This window comes from Myodes glareolus, chromosome 24 (assembly GCF_982192425.1).
Source record: "Myodes glareolus chromosome 24, mMyoGla1.1, whole genome shotgun sequence".
NCBI classification, from domain to species: Eukaryota; Metazoa; Chordata; class Mammalia; order Rodentia; family Cricetidae; genus Myodes; species Myodes glareolus.
In genome coordinates, this window is record NC_142049.1 from 44,158,942 (window position 1) to 44,173,947 (window position 15,006).

At 42.9% G+C, this 15,006-nt stretch overlaps 1 protein-coding gene across 3 annotated transcripts in view; it reads left to right on the forward strand.

The window, feature by feature from the left end:
• Window positions 1-5,177: 5,177 nt before the first annotated feature.
• The window catches only part of Ano5 (anoctamin 5), a 90,101-nt gene continuing 80,272 nt past the window's right edge, over window positions 5,178-15,006 (forward strand). For 2 of the 3 annotated variants that reach the window (XM_048442429.3, XM_048442447.3), the window contains exon 1: window positions 5,321-6,575. In XM_048442429.3, the coding sequence (XP_048298386.3) occupies window positions 5,507-6,575 (1,069 nt within the window). In that variant the 5' untranslated portion in view covers window positions 5,321-5,506. Of the gene's footprint in view, window positions 6,576-15,006 lie in introns of all 3 variants that reach the window. The other variant, XM_085682701.2, reaches the window with a different exon arrangement.

The following is a 15,006-nucleotide window of genomic DNA, read 5'->3' on the forward strand; positions in this document are numbered from 1 at the left end:
ACCTGCACCCAGAAATCCTAAGTTGAAAATAGCTTGGAACAAAACTCATTGTGACTGCCTCTGCAAACACCAGAGGGCACTAAATACTGAAGAAAATGGCAGGAAATTTGGCAGATCTCAGTAAAGGTATTAAAGACAAAGTCAAGATATGAAAGAATAGTTCCTCAGAGGAACCCATCTATGTGGAGTATCTGTGCTGCTTCAACACGGAGCGCGTGTGGGGGTTGCAATGTGAAGAAACATGCTACCGCCGGAATGTGATGAGAATTAAACTGAGAACTGAGATCTTCTCTTAAAGGGACTGAGAAATCTGCATCAGGATTGTTAGTAATCATCTCTTCCCCTCTCCTCCCCTTCCTGTCACTCCCTTCTTGTCACTGAGCCTTTTTTTTCTGTCTCTGGCTGTAGTTCACCTCCCCCCCCCCCCCCCCCCGCCACCACCCTCACCATCACAATAGCGAAGGGAGGGAAATATGAATACAGAACTGTAGGTGCTCCTAAACCACTAACACCCAGAATATGTGTTAAAAATGATTGCTTTTACTAGAAGCTGGGCAATGCAGAGCCAGACAAATATATATTTATAGCATTAAATGTATGTAACATTAGATCAGGTCCATAACAAAACAGAAATTAAAAAACAAAAAGCATGGTGCTGTGGTGAAAAGATTTGCTTTAGAAAGAAAACTGGCCTCTGGGAGCTATCTTTAAAAGGGGGAGGAAAAGGAATGCTATAAAGTTGGGAAGGTGGGGTGGATCTGGGAGGATTTAAGGGGAAAATTGGGGGGGTTGACTATAAATAAAACAGATGAATGTCTCAGAGAATAAAATATTATATTAAAGTAGAAGGATAACTCTTTATATCTGCATATAATGTACCTATAAAATGATTATAAAGATTTTCTTTAAAGTTAATAAAACTAGCTGGGCATAGTGGCCACATCTTTAATCTCAGTACTCAGGATGCAGAGGCAGGCAGATCTCTGTGAGTTCAAGGTCAGCCTGATCTACAAAACTAGTATAAGGATAGTCAGGGCTGTTGCATAGAGAAACACTGCCAAGAAAGAGGGAGGGAAGAAGAAAGGGAGGGAGAGAAGAAAAAGAAAGCGCTATCGTATAATTCTTCTATCTACTGACAGCTTGATTATATAAGGAATGGCAAAAAAAAAAAACAACCTTGTGTTCTACTTTCTCCCCTTTTACTGGTCGTATACTAACAGGATATGCCTCTGTATTCTTCTCCTAGTGGATGCCGCTTCTTACTTTGAGCCTCTGTCCTCAGCTTTGAAGAGTCTGTCAGGGACATCCCCATTGTATCTTAATGTGCCCTGCTAGTTTTTAGTTTTCCTTTGGGCACATCCTGACATGATAGTACCTAAAATGTTCCACGCTCATTTTGTGTGGATCCAGTTTTTCCCTTCTTTGTTGCTATCGTGACCTCCCTTTCCAGCCCTATATCCTAATCTTCATTGTTAAATTTATATCCTGGCTAATGGAAATCCACCTCTGCTGATTCAATTAGCCCATCAAATCGAGTTAATAAATCCAGGTTGATTCTGAGCACAGCATTCCTGGGTAGTCCCAGGGGAAGTTGAGGAGACCACAAGGGGAAACCACAGGTGGAGGCTTTTACTGCCTCTGGAGTGGAGCCACCAATGGTGGCCTTTTTCAGGATGAAGTCTAGACTGAGGCAACTCTGAAGGAGAGGGTTTGGGGTGGAGCCTCCACCTGAATGTTCGAAACTCTTTGGATATATGGATTCCAGGGACTGAGGTGAAGCTTTCACCTAAACATCCCAGACTCTGGGTACATGGGCACTTGTTCATGTCTGATTGTTTCCTGCAGTCATGGGATGATACAGGGAGGGGGAGAGTTGGAAGTCAGTGGGCTCATGCTCAGCGCAATGTTGGCTGGAGGGGCATCAGCTTAACTGCCATCCTGGAGACCTTAGACATCTGTTTCTTGAGAGAGCTGAGAATACAGGTTGCTAGGAGAAAAAAATATAGATTGTTATCATTAGCCCTATGAACAGAGCTAGCCATGGGAAGGGTGATTAACTGCCAGAAAGAACGGGACAGAGAAGTGCCCTGGTTATACAGAAAAGGTAAGGGTGAATGAACAAGACATGAGAGCAGATGTGCCTTTTAAAACCAGATTCCTGAGATTTCATCTTACACCTGTAAGAGTGGCCAAGATCAAAAACATTGATGACAACTTATCCTGGAGAGGTTGTGGGGTAAAGGGAAAACTCCTACACTGCTGGTAAGAATGCAAGCTGGTACAACCCCTTTGGAAGTCAGTGTGGCGATTTCTCAGAAAATTAGGAAACAACCTTCCTCAAGACCCAGTAATACTACTTTTGGGAATATATTCAAAGGATGCTACAAGGACATGTGCTAAACTAACTACGTTCATAACAGGATTGTTTGTCATAGCCAGAACATGGAAGCAACCTAAAGATCCTTCAACCGAAGAATGAAGATAGAAAATGTGGTATATTTACACAATGGAGTACTACACAGCAGAAAAAAAATAATGACATCTTGAATTTTGCAGGCAAATGGATGGAGCTAGAAAACATCATTTTGAGTGAGGTAACCCAGACCCAGAAAGGCAATTATCACAGGTACTCAGTCATAAGTGGTTTTTAAATATAAAGCAAGGAAAATCTGCCAACAAATCACAATCCGAGAGAACCTAGACAACAATGAGGACCCAAAGAGAGACATGCATACATAGAAATAATCTACATGGGAAGTAGAAAAAGACAAGATTCCCTTATTTAATTGGGAGCAAGGGGAACTTGGAAGATGGTTGAAGGGGAGGGGCAGGGAGGAGAGCCAGGGAGAGGCAGGGAAAGAAAAATGTAGAGCTCAATAAAAATCAATTAAAAAAAGAAATAGTAGTATGCAAAAAATATTTTTACAAAACAGATTCCAGTTGCTGGGTAGGTACCCATTTGAGTCTGGAGAGGTGGTTCCAATGGTGAAGTCCCAGGAGATGGTGCAGGCACTAGCCTATCTGAAAAATCCTTTGCACTTTGTCCTTGGCTTTAACAGTGCTGTGACCTGTAAGATAAGCTCAAAAATGGGTGGGGTCAAAATAGGCCCCAGAGACTGTTAGTTTTCACCAGACCAGATTTTTTGATACAGCAGCAGAACTTCTCCTGGGAACCTGCAGGTGTCTGTAAGAAACCTGGAACCGATTTACATCTTGGCATCAAAGCAAAAGGCTATGACGTTAGATTAAAAGGCATGAAAGTTTTAGAAGACAATTAAAGGAAAATTTAAACCTTCTGAACCTCTGAAGTTACATCTGAAACCTGGCTATCCTGGACTATGAAGCCTATGAACGAGGCACACCTGTCTGTATTTTTAGCAGGAAACTTAACTAATAAACTAATGAGCTACCAGTACCGTAAGTCATCAAATGCCATCACACAGATCTGGAAGGAAGGCAATCCCGTCTCTCTGTGCTCTTTGGCCAACACCCGTCTTTGAAACCTTTAGCTGCTAAGCCCAGGAGGCCTGACGCTCATCAGTAGGAACACCACCGCCAGAAGTCATGGGGCAGGTGGCAACCAGGCCCTTAGGGTTTGCTCCGCCAGAATTCCCACTGAACAAATAACCTTAACCCCATCATGCTGGGGACAAGCAGGTGGAACTTTCCAAGAAGCTGTCTTGGTTTCCATTGGGATGTGACAAGCTGGTTCAGGTTCCTGCTGTGCCCCTTTTGCTATGATGACGAAAACCTGTGGGTTCAATGAAAGCCTTTCTCCTCTAAGTTGCTTTATGTCAGGATATTTTATCTGAGGAAAAGGAGTGAAACTAGGACAAATGGCAGCTCCACTGTGTAAAGGTTAATCTTGAGTGACATGGCTGGATTTGGAACCACCTAGGAGACACATCTTTGGGCTCTTTGATAGTGTTGTTGGCAGAAAGAGATACATGTACTGTGTAAGGGGAGGCCAATGAGTCAGAACCAAACAGTTCTGTCATAATTATGATTACGGGATGTTATGTTTCAAACCGAGGACAAATGGCTGAGGTGTCTATTTAACACATCAAAGCCAACCTGGCCTCTGGTTTCTCCCAGCATTCCTCAGTCTCTACCTGTTACAGGGTATGGCTCTCATACCCTACCCTAGACCCTGAGCTCACAGGACCAGGGGCTGGGCTGCCCTTCTGCCAGAGACTCTTCCCTATATAATCCAGATATTTTGGTTACAGGACTCCTGGCTGCTAACCTGACTCCCATCTTCTCCTTCACTTCCCTTCCTCCTCTCCCTGAACGAACCAGTTCAGTTTGCTTGTGTCCTCTCTGGATCCTCCCAGATGTCCCTATCTGGACCTACATTGTCCCTTTTATCTATAATAAACTTCCTCCTCCGCCATACCAAGGAGCAATTGTGTTCTTCCTTTTCCTTTTTATTTATTTGTTTTTCATTCATAGGCAAGCACATCTTTTGCTCGCTTATGCACATCCATGCTTCAAATACAATTGCAAAATACATCAAGGAGAGAATTGTCCAAAGCCTTGAATCACTTGATCAAGCACGACATGTTCCCAGAAGCTCAGCGGGAGAAAATCTCAACTGTGTACAGAAGCCAAGAGCACAGCCCTGCTGCAAAGTCCTAGCCATCTTGGAATCTCTAAAAGGTGATTCTCCATTTCAGAACACCCCTAGAACAGAGGAACACACAGCAGCCACGAGACCAAGCAAGACACACCAAGTTTTCTTTGGTCGATTGTTTTTTAATTCTCAACTCACCCCAATCTAGCCCTAGATGTTGATATGTCCCCTGCATTGCCAAGGCGCCCTGCTCAGGTGTCTGATCACCTCACGGACAACAGTAATTCTTATCTCCTAATTACTGTGGGGCTGCCGGGCCCAATTCAGAGCAATTTGTTCCCTGGGAATTCCTCTGCTTCATTTTCAGTAAGAGGCAGGTAAACATTCTTCCCAGAGTGCTCAGTGGAGTGCTCCCCACATCATCTAGACTGTGAAAGATTTTCCTATATTTCTATCTCCCCCATCACATGCATCGTGAGTGCACTGTTAGCTTACAGTTAGTGCTTGTTAGCTCATACCTGTTCAACTTTGAAGCAAGAGACTGACTCAAACTTAACCACTGTATCTAACCTTCTCTTCACTGTAAAAATGCCCTTGGCTCAGCTTCAAGGAAGTGACCGTTAAAGAATCAATGCCCAAGATTCAGTAGATACCTAGCCAAGAGTCTTCTGGAACGTTGGAGAAGACGTCACACTCGTGCCTTAAAAGGAGTGAGCTGCTTTAAGAGAAGTGATTCTTTTTCTCTCCCGACAGAAAATAAGCCCCGATTGTGAAGAACTTTTTGCCGTAGCCTGTCTCCAGGGGAACCAGGGCTACGAGTAGGCCAGGCCGAGGCCGCCCACCAGAGAGGCTGTGAGAAGTGTTGGAGATAGTGAACTGTGGGTACCTGCCCTGAGTGGGTGGACCGACTAAAACAGGAAACTCTACATCTGTATGGAGGAGGGACGGGAGCCAGAAGACTCCCAGCAGTCCGCCGGGGCTGGGGTAACCAGGGAAGCTGGAAGGGTAGAGGGGCAAGGAGTCCCAGAAGATGTAGATGTTGTGAGGGCCCCTGAGGAGGCAAGACAAGTGGGGGTGTCTGAAGTCGCCGTGGATTTAAACTTGTTGAGGGTCCCTGAGAGGGCAAGAAGGGTGGAAAGAAGGCCTGGAGTCTCCAGGGATGTAAGCATGATGAGGGGCTCAGATGAGGACCAGATGGGAATCCTGGAGGAGGGAGGAAGAAGGATAAAGACGGTGAGAGTCCAGGAGACAGAAACTGGGGAGGAATCTGGGCTGTCCGGAGAGATCAGTGAATTGTCAGCGATCCCTAAGGGCAAGGTGCCAGGAAGGTCCAAAGGGAAGAGGAGGAATCGCCAGCATGAACTGGAGGAGAAAGTGGGTGGGCAACAGAATCAAGAAAGCCATTTAGGCCAGCAGAGGCCGGACCGGGAGGAGTACTTAGAGCCCTACTTGGAAGGGACAGTGCAGCGCTATCGCTCCCGGACAATGAAACACAAGGGCTTAGTTGACAGTCTGATTCAAGCCAAGTACCGCCTGGAGAGGAAGCCCAGTCTGAGGAGCCGCGCTGGATCTTTGGCTCAGGGCCGCTTGAGCCTGGCACCCCGATCGTCCCTGGCTTCTGGACCGTCCCTGGCTCCTGGATTGTCCCTGACTCCTGGATCGTCCCTGGCTCCTGGATCGTCCCTGGCTCCTGGATCGTCCCTGGCTCCTGGATCGTCCCCGGTTCCCAGTGTATCCCTAGTGCCTCGGAAGTCTCTGGCGCCCCAGGTGTCCCTGGGTCTGGGCTCACAACGTTCCAGCGCCTCGAAGAGAGCGAGCTCCACTTGGTATCAAGAGCCAGAGCTGGAATACCGGCGGCCCCCCATACGCTTCAGCCTCCGCCCCAAGACATCTCGCCGCCTGTCTCAGCGGTCAGACACCCCCTGCATCTCGCTCGTCGGTGCCTTCAACGAGCTGGCAAAGATGGGTGACCCGGACCTGTTGGAGATGGTGGAGGAGGAAGGTAGGACCGCAGGCTGGCGCTGAACAGGCGCGTGAAATTTCTCTGCAGGCGGTTCCTGGGGAAAGTTCGCAGCCTGGTAAGCCCTGCCCTGTGCCTTGCTTGCCAGGTGGAGGGTGACATTCTGTGCCCCGCGATGTACCCCGATCCACCTGTGCACCTGGGACCTGCAACCTGTGACTCCCTAGGATATCCGGGCATCTGTCTAGGACCCCTCTGACATCGAGTGATTGGTGTGTTGTGGTGCCCCCGGCCAGGGTTTCCCAAGGATAGTCTGCACAGTTGGCGACGCTTCTGTAAGGAACTTGTTCTGATGTCTTCCTGTCAGCTCTCTGCAGACCTTCAGACAGGTTTTGAGACAGTGATTACAGGATGGACTTACCCTAAGGTCTAACAGCTCTTGGAACACTATGGGGTGTGTGTGTGTGTGTGTGTTTGTGTGTGTGTGTGTGTGTGTGTGTGTGTGTGTGTGTGAGAGAGAGAGAGAGAGAGAGAGAGAGAGAGAGAGAGAGAGAGAGAGAGCTTTAAATGAAGCCTTATTTCTGTTGAAAACACTAGTGAACTTTTACGGAGGCTTACACTGACCTATATTTTGTCGATTTATAGTTTAGTTAACACATTTTTTCCTAAACATAGTTTTCCTTCTGGAACTACTAAGTCTCAGTTCTCTTAGTAATTCTGGATCTTTTATTTGTTTGTTGTGTTCTTTTTTCCAGTATTTTGGACATAAAAGGTGTTCTGGTATTGGAAGAGGAGAAGATAAAATCTCTCACTCTGTAATCCAGCAGATTTTGTACTCATGGCAGAACTCCAGTTGCAGACTGGGTGTGGAGTGCTCAGTAGGCAGGAGCTCCTGGCTCCATTAAAATAAAATGATAAGAAGATACACTTGTAGTCTTCCTATTTGGTCTTAACGAGACCAAGAATATTGTTATTGTCTCCCCCACACCCATTATTTTTCTTTTTGAAACAGAGTCTCACTGTGTAGTCAGTCTAGGCTGGCCTCAAACACACAGATATCTGCCTACCTCTGCCTCCCAAGTGCTGGCATTCAAGGCTTGGGACACCACCATACTGCACTTCTCTCTTCCCTTTTAAAAATGGCTTTTCATTGAGACATAATCTTCATCCAATAAAACTTACCAGTTAAGTGTGCAGTTAATGGCTCCTGCATATTTAGTTTTGTGACCATTGCCATAGTCATTTTTACATCATCTAATAATGCTCTCTGTAGCCATTTCCAGTTCCTGTGCCTTGTGTCTCTGTAGATTTCCTTCTCTCAGACATTTCAGATGAATAGAACCATGAAGTCTGTGCTCTGCTAAAACTGGCTTCTATATCTTTTATTTCCTGGTTTTGGGAGACAGGTTTTCCTGTGTAGCTTTGTTGTCTCTCCTGGAATTAGCTCTTGTAGACCAGGCTGGCCTTGAACTCAGAGAGATATGCCTGCCTCTGCCTCCCAAGTGCTGGGATTAAAGGCATGTAGCACCATTGTTTGCCTTATATCTTGATATGTTTCTGAGGTTCAGTCACGTAGTACACCATTCCTTTTATTTGGCAAGTGGTATTCCATTGTGAAGGAATGCCACGCTCATTCCTTCATCAAATCCTGGGCATAAAGTTAATTTCCCTCTTTATGCTACAGTGAATATACAACAATGAACATTCATTTCTAAGTTATTGTTTAAACATTGTTTCTCATTTTTCTTGTGTCTATCTCAGAAGGTCCATGAAACATGTGGTCACTCTGTATTGACTAACTTAAGCCAAGGCCACAGTTTTCTAAGGGTCTGCATAGTTTTTTTTAATCTAACAGTTGGCCTCTATGTCTTTTTTGAATGAAAAATATGAAACAAAAAATATATGCGATGTGATAGTTTCTAAGCAATAAAAAAATATTACATTGCAGTCACATGGAGATGAACTATTTCATTTTTCAGTCATATGTAGCTCCATGTGATTTAGTCTTAAGGTAAGCCTACTTACTAGAAGCTGTGGGTTAGCAACCCTTTGTCATGAGAACAAATGTAGCTTCTGTCTCTCCAAGGACTTTCAGAACATTCCTGAGGCTCATCTCTTTTTATAGCAAATGACATTGTGGGGTGTCTTTCCTTATATAATCACAGTTATCTCTCTTATTTGAGTGGATATGGGAGAAAATTATGTTGATAAGAAGTCTGGTGTCTGCATCCTGTCCATATGTCTGGAAATGGCAGCAAGACACTTGGGAGAGCAGGGACTCGGCAGCACAGTTCCCCGGACAACTCCTATCTTTCCAGGTGTAAAATGAGAAAGTCCCATACTTTGCTTTATTGGTCTGGAAGCCCATTTATTATAGCTGCTTCTCTGTTGCTGTGAGGGGATGCCATGACTAAGGCAATTTATAAAAGAAAATGTTCATTGGGACTCACAGTTCCAGATGACTAGAGTCCATGACCATCATGGCAGAGTTCTGGTTCACAGACATAATGCAGAGGGAGGAAGAGAAAGAGAGAGAGAGAGAGAGAGAGAGAGAGAGAGAGAGAGAGAGAGAGAGACACTAAATGGAAGTGATGTGATCTTTTGAAACCTCAGAGTTCATCCCCAGTGACATACCGCCTCCAACAAGGCACACCTCTCAATCCCTCCCAAACAGGTCCGTGTACAGAACTCAAGTATGTCAGCCTACAGGGGCCATTCTTATTCAAACTACCAGATTTTGTCTATGCTTCTGTGACTGCTATTGACATAACTGGAAAAAGTAAATTGAAGTTTAGCGTTGGAAATGAAAGTTTAAAAGCTGGATGTAAAAACATATTATAGCTATATTAAACAGTGTATCTAATAAAAGCACCCACCCCTTAGTTAAGAGGTTATTTAAGTTCCCATGCTGTTGTTAGTTGTTCTCAATAGGAACACGTTAAGAAATCTGCTGTTAGGTGATTTCAAAAGCCTGGGTGGTAGAGCTTCCTCCTGCACATCAGGACACAGTATAAGCTTGGGAACACTAACCCATCTGTGGTCTGATATTTATCAAAACATTGCTCTTGGTGCCATGTGGTTACGCTTTATTTTGTGCTGTTGGTAAGCATGTAACATGAGATGATCTCTTGGCAAATGCAGGGGCTATTTTGGGCTCTGCTTTTGCAAGAGAATGTGTTCACAGTAAGGTGCCTTCCATGAAAATCGGTTGCCCAGTCTGTGCTGGCTTTCCTCTGTAGTGTGTAAATGGTGACTCTCCTCAGTGGTTAGTACCACCCTTCACAACTTTGCTTTCTTGCCTACATACAGCAAGCTTCCAGGGCTGGAGGGATCTCAAAGTGCTCATGAAGAACTGGCTCCAAATTTGACCTTCTCAAGACACTTGGTTTTTAATATTTTAAAAAAAAATTTACTTTTAAGTGTTTTAAATTTTATTTTATTTTATATGTATGAGAGTTTTACGTGTATGTATGTTTACTACATGGATACATGGTGCCCTCATAAGTGGGAAGCGGGCATTATATCCCCTGGGACTGGAGTTACAGATGGTCGTGAACTGCCGTGTGAGTGCTGGGAAGGGAAACTGATCCTCTCTACAAGAGCAATATGTGTTCTAAACTGCTGAGTCATCTCCCTAGCCCTTATTTTTATCTTTGTGTGTCTCTGCTGTGTCTGCTGTGTGCATGCAGGTGCCTGTAGAAGCTAGAAGAGAGCCTTGGGTTCCTTGGAGCTAGAATAGCAGACGTTTATGAGCTGCTTGATATAGGTGCTGGGAGCAGAGCCTTGTTCCTCTGGAAGAACACTGCTTACTCTGGACCTCTGAACTCTCATTTCAGTTCCAGGCCTCATGTTTGGTGTGTGTACCTGAGTTGTGAATATTTGTGCATGGGATAGCAAGTGATCTCTCTCTCTCTCTCTCTCTCTCTCTCTCTCTCTCTCTCTCTCTCTCTGTGTGTGTGTGTGTGTGTGTGTTTGTGTGTGTGTGTAATATAGGAGGAAAAAGAATCTAACCTCCTCAAATACTGCTGCTCAGAAGATTCAACACACAGAGAAGAACTCATGAAGTGACTTGGGGCAAGGCTGGGGAGGAGAATATCTGAGCTGCCACAGTGTGAAGTATCAGCAGGGCAGAGCCAGTGCAGACAGTTTACTCCAGGGAAGGCAAGCATGAGATTCAAGGGTACAGAGTGAGGGGAGGGTAGCAGGGACCTTGGAAGACTGGGAGATGTAGAGCAACCCTTGTCAGAATCTTCCAATCCATCTTGTCAAGTTCAGATGAGAGTTTGAAAGTGAAAGTGTCTATCCTGGCTAATTTTATGTCAAACAGAGCAAAGGAGGCAGGTAAAGGAGGGTTTCCTGTTTAGAATTTTCACCTTTTTCTTCATAAAACTGGAGCCATAAAGTGCTCTGTGCTCCTTGTTTAAGGACTGCTTTTTGATGGCTCTGTGATGTGATCCTATTTGGGGGTTGCATTGTTCCTTGGTGTAATTGTGATAAATTGTGATAATCTGTGAGTTGGTATCCCCTGCTACCATAACTTCAGATATAAATACATGTCTCTGAGAGTCTTGATCCTGACCTCATTGTCATAAGGCCTGTTAATTAATTTTTGTTGCTTTAATGAAGTGTCTGACAGTGATAGTGATAGTCAGGAGCAGAGTAGTATTTAGCTCATGCGTTTAGAGTTGAGCAATTGACATATGCACAGCTTGAGGGATTTCTGGCCATGCCACATATCACGATGACTGATGCTGCAGGAGCAAATGCAAGAGAACAATTTACGATAAGACGTAATGCCAGAAAGACTTGGGGCATGATGGGCTCTTTCTCTCACAGCTCGTTCTCGTAAGGAATGACTGCGACTCCTCTAGAACTAAAGGAGTTTCTTCCAAATGGGATGCCTGCAGTGTTCCAATTATGTGTGACTAGGCTCTTGATGGCTCAGCACTCAAGAGCACTGCCTGCTCTTCCAAAGGTTCTGAGTTCAATTCCCAGCAACAACATGATAACTCACTACTATCTATAATGAGATCTGGTGCCCTCTTGAGGAAGAGACTTGGTCAGTCAACCTCATAAATTAGGACCATGAAACCCAAATATGGACAAGTTTAACATAACCACCATATATGGGCTGCCCATGCATGCGTTGCCAGGGTTCTTGCCTTCTCTTCTCAATATTGTCACACTGGAAGCCAGACCTCTGGCATGTGAAACTCTTGGAGACACACTCAAACCATATCCAAACCATAGCACAAAGGCATGTAAGAGTCTTCCCTTCACTCACAAGTCAAATGAGAATTGTTTGGGGCATTGTTGAATCCCAAGCTATATATTGAGGCATATTCACTGGGAAAGTCCTTGATGTGTGGTTTTGTATGTTATGTACCTTTCAAAGGATGTTTTATTTCTGTTTTTCTCTTTCACAAGAAAAAAGTCTACACTCAGGAAATCTAAGTGACACAGTCATTGTTGTTTAAGGTTCATGTTGTGCTTTTAAGTGTTAACACCTTTCTGTTTGTTTGTTTTTATTGTTTTTACTGAGCTATATATTTTTCCCACTCCCCTTCCTTCCTCTCCTTTCCCTCTTGGCCTCCTACTCCCACCATGCTCCCACTTAGAAAGAGAAAAAGGCATGATCTGATGAATTATTGGACGTGTTAACATCTTAAAAATGCCTCCTGCAACACGAAGATATGAACATAAAAATAATTTTAAGAACTTTATTCTGAAACATAAACCAAATAATTTACAGAACTCCAGAAAAATGAATTTGGAATATAACATATCCTAATAATAGCAACAATATCAACAAGCACACACATCAGCTCACATACTTTATAAGATGGAGATGGCATTGTGTCATTGATGTGTCAGCTGAAAGGGAAGCTATGGATGCTGTGTTGTTTGCCGTGATGCATTGTCTCCCTGTGTACAGTATCTACCTGTGTAGGGAACATAGCTTGAGGAACAAATGGGAGCCTGAAAGCACAGTTAATACTAAACTCTGTTATCTTTCCATATTGCCCATGCTTTAGTGTAGCATGATTAATAAAATCTCACAGACAGATATTGGGGTTCAACCCAAAGACCAGAATAGCAAAGCAGCCAGCCATTGGCTCTTACCTTGATCTCAGTCTGAGAGTGGTGATCCTGCCTCCAGGAAACTTCAAAATGAGACTAAGATTGAGAGTTGTTTCCTCATATTTTATAATCCTCTCTAGTTATAGGTTTAAAGGCATGCACCATGACCACCTGGTATCTATGGCAAGCTAATGAGGCAACTGGGATTAAAGGTGTGTGGCTGTTTTACTTTTCTGATCTTCAGGCAAGCTTTAGTTATTAAAATACAAATAAAATGCCGCTACATTTCCCCTCTTTGTCTAAAATAAAATAGGAGGCTATAACTAAGAAAAACTATATACAATAAGTACAATAACTATATACAATATATACAGGCAATAAATGCATCAATGATGTCTAGTCCATTTGCATTTGACAAATTCAGAGAAAATGCTCCATATCTATCCTATCTTGGTGAGTCCAAAATCTTGTGCTTTCTATCATAACTTGCTTTCTGCATCAGGTAAACAACAAGAAAAAAAAGCCTATAACTATCTAGCTTTCAACTCCCTCAGAGACTAAAGAAGGCAATAGTATTGAATATGCAAGAAGTGCAAGCAAGTGACTTTCAAAAAAAATGTTGAGTAAAAACAGAAACAGTAGTGTTCCTGGAGAGTCACCCAAAGTTCATCTGTAACATTGAGAGACCCATTTTCAGCCTACAGTCCTAGCATATCTGACAGACTTTTCTGTGAAGCGGGATATTCTGAAGGGCTGTCCTGCTTTGTCTTGACAATGTTTAGCAGTCACTTTCTTTTGTGTCCTGCTTGTCCAATAGGACAGCATAGTGTTAGTAAGTCACAGCAGGGCATTTTCTTGCCCAGTGGCTTACTTTTGCCATAAAAATAATAAATTGCATATGGAGTTTCTTTGATGTCTATCATCTTCTCTGAAGTAGATTGGTGCTGCCAGGGGCAGACTTGTCTCATTGTCATGAAAAAGAGCCTATGTTATTGAAACATCTTAAATGCCATAATCTGTAGATCTGAAGTGTTTGAAGATGACTTGTCTATCTAAAATATATCTTTGTTTGACCTTGAAAATATACCTAATGTAACTACAAGTTCAACTATAGTGAGTAACTAATTACTAACCTGCATTTCCTTATTATCCTAAAGAGTTGATAAGAATAATTTTCAAGGACTAGAAATTTGCCTTACATTGTTAAATGAGCTGTATCCTTGAAAAAGATAAGAAATGAGTGTACCATATGTTTTAACAAAATTAATCTCAAATTTGTATCAATATGCATAATTTGTATATAATATACAAAAGTCCAATCCAATGTAAAACATTTAAAATTAGTAGTTGCTTTTTAAAAGTACATTCAACAATCTACCTTTTATTTTATCATATCTGTATGCTCCCTTTTTCTTTTCAGAGTACATTCAATAATCTATCCTTTTATCCTGTCATATCTATAATATCTATAATCCATTGAATGATCAAAAACCATCCACCCTACCTCCTGTGAATATGGGCATTGTATTCTTAAATTTACTTCCTGCTGTCTAGGGGCAACAATATCTTTAGGGGATCTTGAAAGAAAAATTTGGGTTAATTGTCAAGACCTGGGAGTGGTAGCTGTATTATTTTTTGTCCAGTCTCTGTGTAATGGAAAAGTTCAGGGCTTGTCCCATGTCCTGGTTAGAGTAGTATATGAAACTGATTCATCTCAGCTAGCCACCTGAAAATTGTTCTGAATAGTTTACAGTCCAAAACCAATCTTTAAGCGGTGTTATCAGCTGAATGGCATCATATGAACCAGGTAGAATCCTTGTTGTGTGGCACCATCTTCTTCCCAGAGACTTCAAAGATTACTGTAGAAAAATTTATTATTCACTGTAGAAAACTTAAACATTATACATATAAAAACAGAAAGTTTAAATTTAAGTAGACATTGAAAGAAAGGTGCTGTGGAGATGATAATAGGTATAGGGAGAAATTGAATTCTGGAAAACAGTGTTTTGATAATAACCTTAGTCCCAAAGTTTTTATTTTTCTTCTGTCCCACACCAGATGACTCTCCTGATATGAGACAGAAACTCTGAGTTTTTCTTTTAACAACATGCTTTGATTTATAGGAGGATTGGGCCACAGACCAACTCCAAAGCCAGCTTTGATTTTTAAGTCAGTTGGGGACTACCATTATATTGAAAAGTAAGGAGATATTTGTGTTTGGGGAGTGAGATTTTACCCTGTGGAGAATATTGGTATCATAAACCAAATTTTTCTTTATTTGGTGATTCTTTATGGATAGCTATCTTTTTTTCTTTAGCCATCTAGATGTCCAAGGTCTCTTAACATCTCAAAGATGGATATTTTCTATTTTCCTGCAAAGACAAGAACAGAA